Source organism: Hyperolius riggenbachi, chromosome 4 (genome assembly GCF_040937935.1).
Source record: "Hyperolius riggenbachi isolate aHypRig1 chromosome 4, aHypRig1.pri, whole genome shotgun sequence".
Lineage (NCBI taxonomy): Eukaryota > Metazoa > Chordata > Amphibia > Anura > Hyperoliidae > Hyperolius > Hyperolius riggenbachi.
This window is the reverse complement of record NC_090649.1, coordinates 65,600,961-65,620,389: the sequence shown is the minus strand read 5'-3', so window position 1 is coordinate 65,620,389 and position 19,429 is coordinate 65,600,961. Positions and strand designations below refer to the sequence as shown.

At 44.0% G+C, this 19,429-nt stretch overlaps 2 protein-coding genes across 3 annotated transcripts in view; one reads left to right on the top strand and one right to left on the bottom strand.

Annotated features, from left to right (window-relative positions):
* LOC137571261 (cytochrome P450 2K4-like) overlaps positions 1-19,429 on the bottom strand; it is a 46,097-nt gene that overhangs the window by 4,622 nt on the left and 22,046 nt on the right. For both annotated transcript variants that reach the window (XM_068280138.1, XM_068280140.1), the window contains exon 8: positions 12,250-12,391. In XM_068280138.1, coding sequence (XP_068136239.1) covers positions 12,250-12,391 — 142 coding nt within the window. The remainder of the gene's footprint in view (positions 1-12,249; positions 12,392-19,429) is intronic.
* The window catches only part of LOC137571258 (cytochrome P450 2G1-like), a 179,754-nt gene that overhangs the window by 152,988 nt on the left and 7,337 nt on the right, over positions 1-19,429 (top strand). The window lies entirely within an intron of this gene.

The following is a 19,429-nucleotide window of genomic DNA, read 5'->3' as shown; positions in this document are numbered from 1 at the left end:
ACAGCAAGGTTACAGGTTTGATTCCATCCAGGCATGTCTTTTCCTTTTGCGTGCGCGCGCTGCGCCATTGAACCCCATGGGGTATTTTGCGTGCGTAAAACTTTACGCATGCAAAACTTTGTGCTCGGTGTTTGGACAACTGTTGAACTCAAAAGGAAAAGACATGCCTGGATGGAATCAAACCTGTAACCTTGCTGTTACCAGCCAGACACACTAACCGATTGCACCACAGCCAGGCTAGCTGTGACCTAACTCTACATGGCTATCTGGGGCTCTGTTGGCTCTGTTTGGACAACTGTTGAACGCAAAAGGAAAAGACATGCCTGGATGGAATCGAACCTGTAACCTTGCTGTTACCAGCCAGACGCACTAACCAATTGCACCACAGCCAGCCTAGCATTTAGCATTGTGAAACCATCCTCTGCTAGGCATGATTTCATTTTTGCACCTCACTCTATCGCATGGTCCATGGTCCATGGTCCAATCACAAAGCCCTGCACCCAGCATGTGTCTCATATGACTGTCTACAAGTAAGATTTAGGTTAGCAGTCTATTTAGTGTGTGTTTGGTGGTATGGTGGTGAGCATAGCTGTCTTCCATGTGGTTGGCCTGGGTTTGATCCCTGGACATGTCATGAATGTGAGTATGGTTTTGAAATACTACAGATCTCTGGAGAGAGAGAGAGAGAGAGAGAGAGAGAGAGAGAGAGAGAGAGAGAGAGAGAGAGAGAGAGAGAGAGAGAGAGAGAGAGAGAGGGAGAAGGAGGAGGAGAAGGAGGCCGGGCTATTCATTTTAGGCATCTAGAGCAATAGAAACCCTTACAAACCTGAAAAAGTAAAATTTCGGTTGGAGACACGAAATTCGTCATTACGGGAGTGAAATTTCGATTACGAAATTGTAAATTACGATTTGAAAATTAATTACGAAATTACGAATTTGGGTCGTAATGTTAAATTTCGCATTCGTAATAAAAGCAGTTCGAAATTTCGAAAATTTCGGCTCATCTCTAATCATACTATACTTTCATTTGCAACTTGAGGATGAAAAACAAGAGAGGGATGTTGGTTGCCTTTCACTTCAGAGCTACAGTGACAATATATCCTGTGCAAGACCACCAGGGCAGATACTTGATCATTTATTTTTCTGTGAACAATGTCAGGCTGACCTTGGTTAATCTATACACACCTCATTTGGGTCAGTAGTTATTTGTTCAGAGGCTACTTAAAAAGATCAGGACCATCAAACTGGTTAATCTCATCATCAGAAGTGACATTAATTGCTACTGTAACCTAACCTAAACATAGACTCTAGCAACAAAAAAGCTACTACTGCATCCTTACTACAGTCCCTCATCTACTGAGAGAATTTATACATGTGCAGGGCCCAAATAGTGAAGAACAGGACAACACTTTCTTTTCCACAGTCCACAGGTTATATTCAAGAATTGACTGGTTTCTCGACAGACAGAAAATTGTTACAACTCATCATCAAGTCTGAAATAGGCTCAATCATGTGATCAGACCATGTTCCCATATACATTACCATTAGTGTTCTGAAAAGGCCAGTGCCTTCACAGATCTAGAAGCTGAATAACTGTTTACTGACTAAAGATAAAAAATGTGCTTATATTGCCCAATAACCGGTTTCTTTTTCTTTTCTTTTTTAATAAATGCGGATAGTTCAGTTGGAGGGGCAACAGTGTGGTCAGCACACAAAGCGTACATGAGAGGCCTTTTAATTAAATTAGGGACTAGAGAAAAAAGTAAAATGTCCAAAATTAACTCTATCCTGGTACAGATTAAACATTCTGAAGGTTTACACAAAACCCTTCTTACCTCATAACTAATTGTGGAGCTCTTTTCCTTAAGATAGGAACTGAGGCTTCTGCTAATTTCTGAGCATAAACTTCAAATTACACACTTAAAATTCTTGTTTTATTATTAGGGGGGGGGGGGCACGGCTGGAGGTTGATGGTGTAAAGATGTACTATGGCACAACAGCAGACACTACGGGAAAGAGTGGTAGAGACAGAGAAACACATCTTGGCAGCCTGGAAGCTATCACCAGACTATTATTTCCTGCTATAGAACTGTCACAAAAAGCAGCCAAAGCACATATTTTCTCTGAAGATTAATAGAACAGGCTGTGCAGGACAAAGATTGTCGTTCTACCAGAAAAAGCAGAACTGAACAGCAACTTGTGAATCAATTTGGCAGAGGAGCTTTTTCCGCTGCTTTCATTGTAGAGAAGGTGCACAGAATTGCTACCAGGGGCCCTCCACCTGGAGCTCCCCCCAGAACCTTCATCTTCAAATGGTTAAACTACAGACAAAACAGATGCAGTGTTGATGGCTGCCAGGAAAAAGGACCAGATAAAACTGTGACCATTTAAAGAGACCCAGAGATGAACTACTTACCAGTTTTATACATACCTGGGACTTCCCCCCGCTCCATAAGCCTGGATCACTCCCACGCCGCCGTCCTTCGCTGCCTCTGTCCGCCGGTCCCGTCTTTTTGGCCAGTCGAGCCAGTCGACGTAAGCGCAGTGCGATCCCTCTGTACTGGGCAGGCGCATGCGTACAAAGCTGGAGGGAGCCCCTGCGCATGCGTACAACTGGTCGCGACCGGCGGAAGTGATGGGACCCGGTACCAGCGATAGAGGCAGTGGAGGACGGTGGCGTGGGAGCGATCCAGGCTTATGGGGCTAGAGGAAGCCCCAGGTATGTATAACATCTTTTTTCATTTTTCACAGATCGTTCGTCTCTGGTTTCCTTTAAATGTATCCAGATTTCTAAGCTGCGATTAAAAGGTAGAGAGCTAGATTTGTCACAGCTAAAAGGCAGCTGCGTGATATGCACACACCGCAGGGGCAAACACAGGATTTTCAAGGGGGGATTTCTAAAAAGGTTCCCCTCAGCCACGCACAATACAGTATAATAATAAGGTAGGTCATCATGCTGGGTACACACAATGCAATTTCCTGTATGACTGATAGGATCTGATGAATATTTTCGACATGTGTGATCTGCTCTCATTCAATAACGGGTTTCGATAAGGAGCAGTTTGGATACAGATAATAAGGAGGACCGCCGACATTGGTAACGAAGGGGAAAGTGAAGCACATTGTTCTCTGGGATTGCTTCATAGCCTTTGTTAACCACTTAAGGACTACAGTCTTTCTACCCCTTAAGGATCAGAGCCTTTATTGCTCGGTCATATAACCTACCATCTAAATTAATTTTCCCTCCTTTTCTTGTCACTAATACAGCTTTCTTTTGGTGCTATTTGACTGCTGCTGTGATTTTTAGTTTTTATTATATTCATCAAAAAAGACATGAATTTTGTTAAAAAAAATAATTTTTTAACTTTCTGTGCGGACATTTTTCAAATAAAGTAACATTTCTATATACATTTTTGTCCAAATTTATTCTGCTACATGTCTTTGATACAAAAAAATCCAATAAGTCTATATTTATTGGTTTGGGTAAAAGTTATAGCGTTTACAAACTATGGTGCCAAAAGTGAATTTTCCCATTTTGAAGCATCTCTGACTTTTCTGACCACCTGTCGGGTTTCATGAGGTGCTAAAATTCCAGGATAGTATAAATACCCCCCAAATGACCCCATTTTGGAAAGAAGACATCCCAAAGTATTCACTGAGAGGCATGGTGAGTTCATAGAAGATTTTATTTTTTGTCACAAGTAAGCAGAAAATGACACTTTGAAACAAAAATTAAACAAACAAAAAATGTTTCCATTTCTGCTAACTTGTGACAAACAAAAAAAGAAATCTGCCACGGACTCACCATGCCCCTCTCTGAATACCTTGAAGTGTCTACTTTCCAAAATTGGGTCATTTGTGGGGTGTGTTTATTGTCCTGGCATTTTGGGGGTGCTAAATTGTAAGCACCCCTGTAAAGCCTAAAGGTGCTCATAGAAAGTTGGGCCCCTTAGCGTACCTAGGCTGTAAAAAGGGGTCACACATGTGGTATTGCCGTACTCAGAAGAGAAGTAGTATAATGTGTTTTGGGGTGTATTTTTACACATACCCATGCTGGGTGGGAGAAATATCTCTGTAAATGAGATTTTTTTGATTTTTTTTTTACACACAATTGTCCATTTACAGAGAGATTTCTTCCACCCAGCATGGGTAGGTGTAAAAATACACCCCAAAACACATTATACTTCTTCTCCTGAGTACGGCGATACCACATGTGTTACACTTTTTTGTAGCCTAGGTGCGCTAAGGGGCCCAACGTCCTATGAGTACCTTTAGGATTTCACAGGTCATTTTGAGGCATTTGGTTTCTAGACTACTCCTCATGCTTTAGGCCCCCTAAAATGCCAGGGCAGTATAGGAACCCCACAAATGACCCCATTTTAGAAAGAAGACACCCCAAGGTATTCTGTTAGGAGTATGGTAAGTTCATAGAAGATTTTATTTTTTGTCACAAGTTAGCGGAAATAAACTTTTACTGTTTTTTTCCCAAAGTGTCATTTTCCGCTAACTTGTGACAAAAAATAAAATCTTCTATGAGCTCACCATACTTCTAACGGAATACCTTGGGGTGTCTTCTTTCTAAAATGGGGTCATTTGTGGGGTTCCTATACTGCCCTGGCATTTTAGGGGCCCTAACGTGTGAGGAGTAGTCTAGAAACCAAATGCTTCAAAATGACCTGTGAAATCCTAAAGGTACTCATTGGACTTTGGGCCCCTTAGCGCACCTAGGCTGCAAAAAAGTGTCACACATGTGGTATCGTCATACTCAGGAGAAGTAGAATAATGTGTTTTGTGGTGTATTTTTACATATACCCATGCTGGGTGGGAGAAATATCTCTGTAAATTAAATTTTTTTGATTTTTTTACACACAATTGTCCATTTACAGAGATATTTCTCACACCCAGCATGGGTATGTGTAAAAATACACCACAAAACACATTATACTACTTCTCCTGAGTATGGCGATACCACATGTGTGACACTTTTTTGCAGCCTAGGTGCGCTAAGGAGCCCAAAGTCCAAAGAGTACCTTTAGGATTTCACAGGTCATTTTGAAGCATTTGGTTTCTAGACTACTCCTCACGCTTTAGGGCCCCTAAAATGCCAGGGCAGTATTGGAACCCCACAAGTGACCCCATTTTAGAAAGAAGACACCCCAAGGTATTCTGTTAGGAGTATGGTGAGTTCATAGAAGATTTTATTTTTTGCCACAAGTTAGCGGAAATTGATTTTTTTTTTTTTTTTACAAAGTGTCATTTTACACTAACTTGGGACAAAAAATAAAATCTTCTATGAACTCATCATACACCTAATGGAATACCTTGGGGTGTCTTCTTTCTAAAATTGGGTAGATTAGGGCCTGATCTGATGGATAGGAGTGCTAGGGGGGTGACAGGAGGTGATTGATGGGTGTCTCAAGGTGTGATTAGAGGTGGGGAATATATGCAAGCAATGCACTGGCGAGTTGATCAGAGGGGGTCTGGGGGGCTATCTGAGGGTGTGGGCGGGTGATTGGTTGCCTGCAAGGGGCAGATTAGGGTCTGATCTGATGGGTAGCAGTGACAGGTGGTGACAGGGGGTGATTGATGGGTGATAAGTGGGTGATTAGAGGGAAGAACAGATGTAAACAATGCACTTTGGTGGTGATATGACGGTGGGTCTGCGGGCGATCTGATGGTGTGGGGGTGCCCGCAAGAGGCAGGTTAGGGTCTGATCAGATGGGTGGCAGTGAAAGGTGGTGACGGGATGATTGATTGGTGATTGACAGGTGATTGACAGGTGATTGACAGGGGAGAATAGATGTATACAGTACAAATGGGGGGGGGGGGGGTCTGGGGTGGATCTGAGGGTAGGGGGGGTGATCAGGAGCCCCCAGAGGGCAGTTAGGGACCTAATCTATAAAATAGTGCTGACAGATATTGACAGGGAGTGATTGATGGGTAATTAGGGGGTGATTAGAGGGAAGAACAGATGTAAACAATGCACTTTGGTGGTGATATGACAGTGGGTCTGCGGGCGATCTGATGGTGTGGGGGTGATCAGATACCCGCAAGAGGCAGGTTAGGGTCTGATCAGATGGGTGGCAGTGAAAGTTGGTGACGGGATGATAGATGGGTGATTGACAGGGGAGAATAGATGTATACAGTACACAGGGGGGGAGGGTATGGGGGGTCTGGGGTGGATCTGAGGGTGGGTGGGCGATCAGGAGCCCCCAGAGGGCAGTTAGGGGCCTAATCTATAAAATAGCGCTGACAGATATTGACAGGGAGTGATTGATGGGTAATTAGGGGGTGATTAGAGGGAAGAACAGATGTAAACAATGCATTTTGGTGGTGATATAACGGTGGGTCTGCGGGCGATCTGAGGGTGTGGGCATTTGTTTGGGTGCCCGCAGGGGGCAGTTTAGGATCTGATCTCTGATAGGTGGCAGTGACAGGTGGTGACAGGGGGTGATTGATGGGTGATTGACAGGTGATTGACAGGTGACCATTGGGTGATTATAGGGGAGGATAGATGTATACAGTACACAGGGGGGGGGGGGGGTCTGGGGAGGATCTAAGGGGGGGGGGGTGATCAGGAGCCCCCAGGGGGCAGATTAGGACCTAATTAGAAAAATAGCGTTGACAGATAGTGATAGGGAGTGATTGATGGGTGATTAGGGGGGTGATTGGGTGCAAACAGAGGTCTGGGGGGTGTTCAGGGGGGGGGGGGGGTCTGAGGGGTGCTGTGGGCAATCAGGGGGCAGATCAGTGTGTTTGGTGCAGACATGGAGGGCTGCAGCCTGCCCTGGTGGTCCCTCGATCACTGGGACCACCAGGGCAGGAGACAGCCTGTATAATACACTTTGTATACATGACAAAGTGTACTATACACTTTGATTGCGGCGATCGAGCAGTTAACATCCCGCTGGCACTTACGAACGGCCGGCGGGATGATGTCGCGGGTGGGCGGAGCCTGTTGCCAGGGGCAGCGCGTGTCACCAGTGACGCGATCGATGCCCCGACATGCCCAAAGGAGCCAGCGCCGAATGGCGTATTGCGGTCCTTTCGGCGTCCACTTTGCCGCCGCCCATCGTCTGTGGGCGGTCGGCAAGTAAATAAAAGAGACACTGACACAAAAAAAAAATATGATATAATGAATTGGTTGCATAGTATGGATAATTACTAGAACATTAGTAGGAAAGAAAATATTCTCATATTTTTATTTACACTGACAGTTGAGATAACAAGCTTCAGAAGACAGAGCTCAATGGCTGTTTTGCATAGATAACAACTTGAGTTTCTTAACTCTTCCTGTACTGGAAACAATATTAGACTTATGCCTCTGCTCTTAATATTTTATATCTTAGCTGTACTACACGTACATATCATTATATCATATTTTTGTTTTCCAATTCAGTGTCTATATAAGTGGATTCCAATTTTGGCAGTGTTTAATTTCAGAGCACAAACTCACACACAGTTATCTGAACTAGCTTCTCAAATAGAGGTGTTTGAGTGACAATCTATCTATATATATATAATAGAGTAAGTGCCGTAACCTTCAAGCAAGAAGAAGAAGTAGCGCCCTGCCTCCAGGGCCGGTCCAAGCAAGAAGAAGGGGCTGGCCCAAGCAAGAAGAAGAAGGAGTGTCATATCAAACCAAGGGCAAAGAGGGGTAATTTGCATATTCAGTAGCAGTGCATTGTGGGTAACCACAAATGTTCACTTATAGCTGAATTATTGCAGATTTGCTTCTGTTTTAAGAAGGAAAATTACAGCAAGCTTTGCTTTTTTTAGTAGGATGGCTTTTTGGTCTCTTTTATCCTCCTATACATTTCTTAGTAGTTTGGGTCACCCTGAGCTGCTTGGTTACTCTGTTGTACTGGTCCAAGCCCTATCTCATACAGCCTTATTGATTCCTGCTATGTACTGATGAGGACCAAACATCAGAAATACGCTGGCACATGTAGGATTGATATGACTGTGTAAAACTTAAAGTTATAGGCTTGCTTGACTTACCAAGGGTGAAAAGGAATAATTTGCATATTTAGTAGCGGTGCATTGTGGTTAATCACAAATGTTCACTTATAGCTGAATTATTGCAGAATTTCTTCTGTTTTAAGAAGGTAAATTACACCAAGCTTTGCTTTTTTTAGTAGGAGGTCTTTTTGGTCCCTTTTATCCTCCTATACATTCCGAGTGGTTTGGGTCACCCTGAGCTGCTTGGTTACTCTGTTGTACTGATCCAAGCCCTATCTCATACAGCCATATCAATCCTTGCCATGTACAGATGAGGACCAAAAGTCTAAAAAAGGCTGTCACATGTGGGTTTGATATGGCTGTGTAAAATTTAAAGCTATATGCTTGCTATACACCAGTGGTTCTGGATGCTTGCCCGGCTTACTAAGGGTGAAAAGGAATTATTTGCACATTTAGTAGCAGTGCATTGTGAGTAACCACAAATGTTCACTTATAGCTGAATTATTGCATATTTCCTTCTGTTTTAAAAAGGCAAATTACACCAAGCTTTGCATTTTGTAGTAGGAGGTCTTTTTGGTCCCTTTTATCCCCCTATACATTCCAAGTGGTTTAGGTCACCCTGAGCTGCTTGGTTACTCTGTTGTACTGGTCCAAGCCCTATCTTATACAGTCGTATCAATCCCTGCCATGTACGGATGAGAACCAAAAGTCTTAAACAGGCTGTCTACATTTGGGTTTTGATATGACTGTGTAACATTTAAAGCTATATGCTTGCTATACACCAGCAGCTCTGGATGCTTGCTTGGCTTGCCAAGCGGGAAAAGGGGTAATTTGCATATTTAGTAGCAGCGCATTGTGGGTAACCACAAATGTTCACTTATAGCTGAATTATTGCAGATTTCCTTCTGATTTAAAAAGGCAAATTACACCAATACAGTGTGCAGCATTGCAGGAAGTGACGACAGTGGAACGCACAATGGAACACGGAAGAGGTGAGTCATCCCCGCCCGCTGCCTCTTACTAATACTGGCGGCTGCTACTGTGCTTAAGCAGGAGAGGGAGCACACATGGGGGACCCAGGTGAGGGGGGGGGGTCCTGCTGAGCTTAAGCTGGAGGTAGAGCACACATGGGGGACCCAGTTGAGGGGGGGCTATAACCCCCCTCCCCGTCGCTGTGCCCAATACCGCCTTCCTGCCCTCTACCCTCTTAAGCGGCGTATGCTACGCTGCGGGTCGGCTAGTATTATATAAACCCTATAAATGGCTTATGAAAGTGTTCCAGAGGCAAGAGTAACTGCATATTCTCTAGCTTAGGCCATGCACCCACTAAATAACCTAATTACGCACTGCCTGTACATTTACTGCCTGTACATATACTATACCCCCACCTCTTGTTTCCACCCCATTCCTTTAGATTGTAAGCTTGCAAGGGAAGGGCTCTCACCCTTTTGTGTCATGGAATGTTATTAATTAAATTGCTTGCACTCTGTTAGATATTTATACATTTTAGTCAACATGTTAAATTTGCAATTGTAATCAGCAGTGCTGTATTTTGTATCAGTGTTCATATTTGATGTATATCATTGTCTGTATCATTATGTATCCCTTGTTTGTTTCTTACATTATACAGCGCCACGAAATATGTTGGCGCTTTATAAATAAATAATCATAATAATAATGATTTATACTTACCTGGGGCTGTCTCCAACCCCATGAAGACCATGGGCTCTATCGCCATCCTCCAAAACCTCTCCATTTTCCCATTCTGAGCTCTGTTCGTTTAGCCAGTTGCAACCAATATTGCTCTTCTGCAATCCGTTGTGCTCCCATGGCTGGGAGTACCGCACAGTTGCAGAACTCTCCCGGAAGCGGAAGCGAGCAGCCGGGCCATGCATGTGCAGAACAGTGCAACTGGCCAAATTAATGGAATTCAGAATGGGACAACAGAGCAGGCCGGGGAGGACAATGATGGATTCCATGGTCCTCATGGGGCTGGAGGAAGCCCCAGGTAAGTATAAATGACGCAATTAGACTGGTCTCAGGTTTCCTTTAAAAGAACTTTGCAAATTGCAAAGGAAACATGCAAACTTAATACAATTAGGTTGAACGAAATAAAGAACACAGGGACAGTGAGAGCCCAAATATAGTGTAGTATGTATGTGCAAAAGGGAGGATAAATGAAAGGTAAGTATAGAATACTCACATGTCATGGTTACCTCTTAGGCAACCACTGTGACGGCAGGTAGGGAGAATGAGCCTGTCTCTACTCAGGAATTAAATAGTTGCTCTCTGTAGATAGGAAAGAACCGTAGAACATTCTCCGCCCTTCCACTATCCACCAGGGTAGATAGATAATCAATGCAAATGAACAGAGGCGCCAAAAGTATAAAACAATGATATAAATGTTTTAAAATATGGATGTGGCCGAGGTGGATATCTGGTCACTCCAAAGGACACTCAGGAAAGACAGGTGTGTATTATAACACAAACAAAATGTATTTATATACTCCACAATTTCAAAACGCGTTTCACAGGCGTGACCCCACTTCCTCAGTTCAGATGGGAGCATATAACAGTATAAGTCCAGGTCTGCATTTAGTGCCTCTGTGAATTGCCTGTCCTCAACCAGAGCTAACGTAGTGAAACAAATCAATTACCTTCAGGTTCCATCTGGAGCCTGTCAGCATTTTATAAACTCCACTTGATCATTTTAAAATGTTTATGCACAGGAAAAAATATACTCCAAGGCCCATATGCAATTGATTTTTTTCACCTGAGTTATTTCCTAGGAGATAATTTTCATTTTCTCTTTAAACTAAATGTTGAGCATTTTACAAATAAAAAAGTACCCAAAGTACCCAAAGGTTGTGAAAATATCACCTAAGAGAAAACTCAGGTGAAAAAGTAAATTGCATATGGCCCCAATAGTCCCATATGCAATTCACTTTTCTCCTGATTTTTCTCCCAAGTGATATTTTCAAACTTGTTAATGAAATGCCCTTTAAATCACTAGCAAGTAAGAAAATACATAAAATAGCTTTGATAGTACTTTTTCACCAGCATGTTGATACTTTTTTTAAAAAGCAAAGTGCTGAAAAGTGAAAAGTTATTCTAAATAGAAGATGAAAAATTATCTCTTAGGAGAAAAAGCAGGAGAAAAAATCTCATAGGAGAAAACTCAGGAGAAAAAGTTAATTGCATATGGGCCCTAGGTTTTCTCCTAGGCGATATTTCCAAAAGTTGTCAATAAAATGCCTTTTAAGTCATCAGCAAGGACAAAATTATTCAAACTAATTTTGATAGTACTTTTACACCCACTTTTTGATACTTTTTCAAATCAAAAGTGCTTAACATTATTAGAAAGAGAAGAAAAAATGATCTCCTAGTAAGAAAATACAGGATTAAAAGTTAATATATGAATATAAATTGCATATGGGCCATAATGGGCCTGATCCAGTCCACTTTTTCTCCTAAGTTTTCACTTAGGTGATATGTTTTCATTTTAAAATAAAATGCCCTTTAAAGAGACTCTGTAACAAAATGTTGAGCCTTAGTTCTTCTATCCTATAAGTTCCTATGCCTGTTCTAATGTGGTGTGTCTTACTGCAGCCTTTCCTAGTTGCACTCTCTCTGTAATAAATCTAAACTTCTTTCCTCTGTCGGCTCTGTCGGGCTCAGGCTGGAATGTGTGGAATGTGCAGCACTGCTTGTCATTGGCAGAAGCTTTACACACCCTCTCTAAGCGCTGCATGAGTCACACAGTAAGCTGCTCTCAGCCTATCATACTCTGGTTAAAAGCCATGTCTTTTGTTTGTAAACACTGCCTAAAACTGATAATTACAAGCCAGGATTGCAGCAGGGAGTGGCAGAAACAGCACAGAGGGGCACAGGAGAACATAATAAAGAGAATGGTATGCTTTTTATTGTAAGAATTTTAGAGTATAGATTCTCTTTAAGCCACCAGCAAGCAAGAAAATATTAAATAAACTTGAAAGTACATTTTCATTAACTTTTTGGTACTTTTTCATCTGCAGAGTGCAGAAAAGTTATCTTAAACAGAGGATGAAAATTAATCTCCTAGGAGAACATTTAGGAGAAAAAGTGAATTGGATTGGGACCAGTGTTACTAATAATGATTTGATACTGTAATTGTACATATGTCTATGGGATGTATAAACATTTTGAAGTGATGATCCAAAGATAAGCTTACATTAATTTTGATGTGAGGACAACTCAAGAGAAAAGTTTAATTTGTACTATTGTGGTGCAAAATGTTGAATTACCCACCAGCAGAAAATGGTATACATGCTTCATTCTTTAGAAAGTTTCCATCTGAGTCCAGGAAGTGCTGAGGGTAGAACTCATCTGGCTTCTCGAAGTGCTCTTTGTCTCGTAGGACTGAATGCAGTAATGGGATGACTTGAGTCCCCTACAACGTTTAAAAGAATAACAGCAACATCATCAGGAATTAAGCTCTGAACAAATAATAATATAAAACATAACAGTATAATCAATATGCAATACATTCAAATAATGTATCTAAACAATATAAACTAAAGCCAAGTTTACAAATTAATCACTGCCCCGGAGGAAACACTAAAAGGAGAAATCCAGCAACGAGGGTGTCCCCCATTAGTCTATTAGTAGATTATGGAATTGGATTTGGTACAGAACCATTTGGAGAGTTGTATAGTCACACTCAGGGCTTGATTCACTTAACCGTGATAACTCAAATATCACATCTTTGATAAGGTGTGATATCTTTTCATAAGGTGTGATATCTTTTCATAAGGTGTGATATCTTTTCATATGGTGTGATATCTTTTCATAAGGTGTGATCTTTGATAAGGTGTGATATTTGAGCTATCACAGTTTAGTGAATCAAGCCCTCTATGTGGAAGAGACAATAAGCAAGCAAGCGCTCGAGTCCTCTGTTTCATGTTTGTCTGTCAGTGGTTAGTTAGGCGTGCTTGTCTCTATTGTGCTTATCACGTGGAGACCGCGCATGAACGCGTGCACTGTTGCGAATGAGTGCGGTGTTTGCGTTCAGTTAGCGTTTGTTATTTTCCTTATCTCCTCATTGTATGATTTGCTGTGCCTTTGCTACTCTCGTGCTCCGCCTTGCTGTAGCCTTGTGTCACATCTGGCGATCGCACCTCTCGCGATCGCGTTCCTACTTCATATCTGCTGTGGTGTGTGCACCGTCGCGGGTTGGCGACTAGTTTGGTGCACACACATACAATCTGTCTCTGTGCTCATTCTCAATCGCCTCTCTTGCGATTGCGTTTCTTCCCTTCGTACAATTCCTGTCTGGCGTGTGTGGTAGGGCAGAGGAGCTGTTCCTCTGCACTCCACAGCTCCACCTGCCGACAGGAATTTCCCTCTACAGGTGCATTGCACCTTTTGCTGGGTTCCCGCAAATTATACGCTTGTGGAGGATTTCCGCAGTGTCAGCGCACGTCTTGTGCGCTGATCACGGAGAGAATTCCACAATCGTTACAGTATGACCAGCCCAACCAAAATTCCCAGTGTAGAGGGAATTTCTGATTTGTATGATTTTGTCGAGTATGGGTCCTGTGTCTTTAAGAGCTTTAAAAGGCTAAACTCAGAAACCAAAGCGGAATTTCTCTCTGAATGTGTGAGGTTTTTCCTGGATCCCACCTTTCAGATTGCTGATCCGTCTACGTCGGCTCTTCAGTTTGCCTATGTGCTCTTAAAAGACGATTTGTTCACCTGGGCGTATGATGTGCTAAAAAACAATTCTTGGAATGATAATCTGTATCAGTTTCTTGCAGTGATATTCTCTCACTGGTTTGGACTGCCTGGCTTACCACCTGCTCTGATTGAATGTGTAGCTGCTGATAAGTCAGCTGATCTTTCCCTTCCATGCAAAACCATTCAGTATGATAATGATGTTGATCTGTCTCCTGTTTTTTTGCCTCAATCCAAAGCTTATGTGGATCCTACTATAGTTAGGATCGCACACTATATTAAAGCAGTTAAAAAATCTGTTCTTGTTCCTGAACTCCACCCATATGGAGATTATCTGGATACTGGCCTGTTTGAACCTCCATTTGCCTCATGGGACATTGAGGCCTTGATGGAGGAATTTGATTTTGATTGGAAAGCCTTTTGCGATTTTTACATCGCAAAAAGCGAAGATGTCTTGAATGATTGTCTCGATTCTATGTAACTATTGATTGATTCCGATGAATGTGACGAGGGTGATGTGGATCTGATGATTTATGTATGGCAGACGATTTTGGATGAGTTGCACACACACCAACCAATTGATTCCAATAAAGAGACATCGTTGTCAGATGATTGTTCCTGCCTTTCTGGGGTAAAGCATGTGAGTCGTGACATTGTGCGATCTGAAGTGAGTGGGTGCGCCACTGTGGTTGATTCCTGTGCGAATCCTGGAGGATTCTCTCCTGACTGCGTGCAGTTTAAATCTGTGCGATCTGATGCCTGTTTCTATGATGTTCCTGCAGATTGTGATCAGCATGAATGTGCCAGTTTTCTCAAGGATATGTGGGACCCCTTGTCATTTAGAGACAGATCTTTAAGATCTTCCATCTGTGATCCTGCCATGGGGAAAATTCCTAAATTTTGCAGCATCAAAAGTAAAATTAATATGTCTAATAAAGTTTTTCCTGATGTTGTCACTATTTCTACTGCAGATGCGTCTTTGTCTCACCCTGTTCACACCTGTAAGGGCCCGTTGCCTGGTGACAGTTGCTCCAGTGTTTCTGTCCTGAACACCTTACAGTCTGCCCCGCAGATCGCGGAGGTTTGCGCTATGGAAGCATCAGTTTCACAACCTAAAGCGATTTTTGATTCGCAGGTTTTGCGTTCTGGCTCCTCGGATTTGACATTGTTAGCCGAATCTAAGAGTGAGACAGCGCTTCGGTTTTGCGAATCTGACTCTGAAACATCTTTGCTGGGTCCAGAGAAAGTTTCTCTGAGCCTGCCCTGTACCATGAATAACAATATGATGTCCAATCACACTGACATTTGTGAGTCCCTTTCTTGTTCTGAGGAAAATGCTGATTCTGCACCCTGTACTCTGGATGAGTTAAGATGGCCTTGTTTAGAGTCTCCTGCAGTGTCCCTAGAGGCTCGTCTAGATATTGCCACTATACTCACCTGTTTTTCTGCAATTTTGGAGTTGCAAGCTGGTTTGACTGCTACGCAGGATTCTGGGTGCAGCGAGATTAAAGTTAGGGAGTCAGTGTGTGTTCCAGTAAATATTCCTGTACGTTCCGCTCATGATGATGAAATTCAGTCCCAGTTTATGGTGGAACCTTCCCTGGGACATCTGCCCTGTTCACAAAATAAAGTTCCAGTTTTGCCCTGTAACATGGATAGTTCAGAATCCTTCTCAGAAAACTTGAAAAATGATGTTCCTGAGGTCTTGTCTGATGTCCTGGAGACCTCCGAGTTCCTCCCAAAGGGTGCAGAACTTGTAGGAGATGTCTCCTGCCCCCCAAGTCCTTCTGAGGTGTTGCCCACTTCAGTAGGCATTGCTGTTGTGCTGACTACCTTTGCAGCTCTGATGGAGCTTCACGCATGTGTAGTCAATGATGATATTGCAGTCACAGAAATTTCTGAATTTGAGTCCGAGTCTTCTTTTGAAAGACCAGTGCCTGTGGCCCCTACTCGTGATGAATTTATGCCCGGTCCTGGTTTTGGTTTTCTCGTATCGGAGTCTGAGGTTGGCAGTTCCCCAACATGTCCTGAGGTTTCTCCTGTGCTGGTGTACCCCAGTGTGCTCTGTGACCCAGAAAGCCCAAGTGTGCCTCGGTTACCAGCATACTCAGATGCTTCCTCAGTGGAGACATGCTCTGATATGGCCTGCCTGGTCGCATGCCCAGAAGTGGTCCCGGAAAGTCCTGATCTTGATGGGTGTCTGGGTAATTCTGAATCCAGAATAATCATTAGTTCCATAGGGGTTCTTGGCGGTTCTCCATGTGAGCCTGGTGAGCGTTCTGGCCTCTTGGGATCTCTGCAGGGCTTCAAAGGGTTTTGGGAGATTCCGGGAGAGATTTTGCCTGATACACTGGATAGGATCAACAGTGGCTTTTGTTTTGAAAGAGACACTTCGAACAGGTATTGTGGCAGGTATGGTGTCTTCGGACGCTCCTTGGAAGGTGGTGGGTATGGTCTGGAGGGTGTCGATGGCTTCTTCTCTGGCATTCACAGTCCTGATGGGTGTTACACTGAGACTTGTAGTACTGATGGGCATGTTTCGTTGGCTTCTGCTTCCGATGAGGTCGGTTTCGGGTGGACTGACTCTGTAATTGGACCTTGTCGGGCTGTCCCGACCTTCATGAGTCTTCGGTTGGAGTCTTTTGCTAATAGCAGTTTTGAGGGTCATCTGGAATTCGACCCTGGAGGGGGGGGGGTACTGTAATGATCTGCTCAGCTGCCTGTGCAGGCAGGCAGCTTTTTGACCATTGTTCAGGTCTGCATTCTGCAGGTCTCTGGAAGAGAGACCTTTTGTCAGTTTTTCAGCTTGCTGCTGCTGAAGAATTTGCATACGTTTGTCATGCAAATTGCCTAGCCACATCCCTTGTAGGCCTGCTCTATATATACCATGTGATATCACAGACCTTGGCTGGTCATAAGGATTCTTCCTGTGAAACACTCTGGAGAGTGTCAGTCTTGCTCATTGTTTGAATATCAGCTTAGAGTAATTCCTGGGACTGCACTCGGCAGGTTCCCTAGTGCAGTTAGGATTGCTTATCTGTTTTGTTTGTCTGTTGCGATTGTCCTGTCCCAGCAGTGGTCGACAGGAAGTCGTTCTGTGTGTCTGGGTGCTAACCAGAACAGCGGTTGTTACTGGTAGCCCCTTCTGATCTGTCTTCCTGGATCGCACTGGCCTCTTTTCACTGGTGCTGTGGATCCTTCTGGTCTGCTACTCTGTACTTGGATCGCACTAGCATCTTGCGCTAGCGCTGTGGATCCTTCTGTTCTGTCTGCCTGGATCGCACTCGCCTAGCGCTAGTGCTGTGGATCAGTCTGATCTCCATCTCTCTGTCTCCCTGGATCGCATTGGCCTCTTTTCGCTAGTGCTGTGGATCCTATCTCTCGCTTGTCCCTGTTTTCGTGTGTCTGTCTTGTCAGCTACGAACGCTTGCTGGAGGCTCGGTCAGGTAACCGTTAAGCAAGCGCTCGCATCCTCTGTTTCATGTTAGTCTGTCAGTGGTTAGTTAGGCGTGCTTGTCTCTATTGTGCTTATCACGTGGAGACCGCGCATGAACGCGTGCACTGTTGCGAATGAGTGCGGTGTTCGCGTTCAGTTAGCGTTTGTTATTTCCCTTATCTCCTAATTGTATGATTTGCTGTGCCTTTGCTACTCTCGTGCTCCGCCTTGCTGTAGCCTTGTGTCACGTCTGGCGATCGCACCTCTCGCGATCGCGTTCCTACTTCATATCTGCTGTGGTGTGTGCACCGTCGCGGGTTGGCAACTAGTTTGGTGCACACACATACAATCTGTCTCTGTGCTCATTCTCAATCGCCTCTCTTGCGATTGCGTTTCTTCCCTTCGTACAATTCCTGTCTGGCGTGTGTGGTAGGGCAGAGGAGCTGTTCCATTGCATTGCACCTTTTGGTGGGTTCCCGCAAATTATACGCTTGTGGAGGATTTCCGCAGTGTCAGCGCACGTCTTGTGCGCTGATCACGGAGAGAATTCCACAATCATTACAGCAAGGAATGTGGATGTGTATGGCACTGGCTGCAGCAGCCTGTGTATGCTGTTTCTGCTCACACAAGCACAGCACACAGCACAATAACCACCCAGAAAGTGAAACCAGAGCTTGGCTCAAAGCTTTTATACTGAGGGGTGGGCTAGATTTCTATTGGTTGCTAAGGGTGAAACAGCAACCAAAAGTTTTACCTGATTGGCCAGTCAAATGGTCTGTTTGTGAAACTACGCGTCCAAAACTATGCATTAGCGTAAGCTATGCCTATTGCGGAAACTACGCCTGACAACTTAACTACGTCCAAAAGCGTTATATGCGAAGTACGTGTAGTGTACATGTGTCTACGCGTAGACAACTACGCAATGCGAAGCTACGCATAATACGGACTAAGTACGCGTAGCAAACGTAGTTGCGAAGTGCGGAATATTGACTACGCGTATTTTACTACGCGTAGTTTTCCACATACGAAACACTACGACAATGCATATGCGCCAACTACGATGCGTAGATTCGCATAGGCGTAGTTTCTGCTCAACCCTGTATGCGAAGCTTTGCCCGCTACGCGTAGTTGCGGTATGTATAGATTACCATAGCGGATTATTGCGGAAATTTTTCCGCATATGCGTCTGCATACAGTATAGCGTATTTTTGTGGAAATTTTTCCGCATAAGGGCATAAGCGATCGCATACATCGTAAGGGCATGGGCGCTCTAGTTACAATCCCTGATTGATGTATACACATGCAAGATGTTTTAACCTCCCTGGCGGTAAGCCCGTGTAGGAGGATTTCTCAGGCCCTGCTGGACCGATTTGCATCATTTTTTTTTGCAACACGCAGCTAGCACTTTGCTAGCTGCGCGTGCATTCTGATTGCCGACGCTACCCGCCGATTAGCCGCCGATCGCTGCGCCGCCCCCCTCCCCAGACCCCGTGCGATGCCTGGCCAATCAGTGCCATGCTGAGGGGTGGATCGGGACTCCCTGTGACGTCACGACGTCGATGACGTTGGTGACGTCATCTTGCCCCTTCGCCATGGCTTCTTTAACGGGATTTCCTGATCAAAGCTCGCCGGAGGCGATCGAAGCAGGCGGGGGGATGCCGCTACACAGCAGCTATCATGTAGCAAGCCCTAGGCTCGCTACATGATTTAAAAAAAAATGTTTAAAAAAATGCTGCGCTGCCCCCTGGCGGTTTCTAATAGACCGCCAGGAGGGTTAAAGCACTTTAGGCCTCCAATTTAACATGCAATGTGAGTTCTGCCCTTAAAACACTGCTTTCTGTCAAATCCAGATTTTTCCCCGGGACTTTTGGCGGGTATCCCACTCCGCCATGCAAAAACTCAGATGTCAGACCCCTTGAAACATCTTTTCCATCACTTTTGTGGCCAGCATAAATGTTTCTAATTTTTGAAGTTCGCCTCCCCATTGAAGTCTATTGCGGTTCGCGGAAGTTTGCACGAACTGAACTTTTTGCAGAGGTTCGCGTTCGAGGTTTGCGAACCAAAAAAATCGGAGGTTCGAGCCATCTCTACCCAACAGCATGCCTGCCCCTGGATCTACCGCTCTTATACCTCAATCAAACACTATGCATTGGTAAATGTGCCAACACTGTGGCTAACTATTCTAAGTCAGTACTATGTAAAAGCTGCAAATAATAATACACAACCTGAACTTTTTAGACAACAGGACTAAAGGTGTCTTCTCTCCACACAGGTCTATCTTATGTGAATGTGCAGTGAAAAAGATTGTTCTGTCCTGAC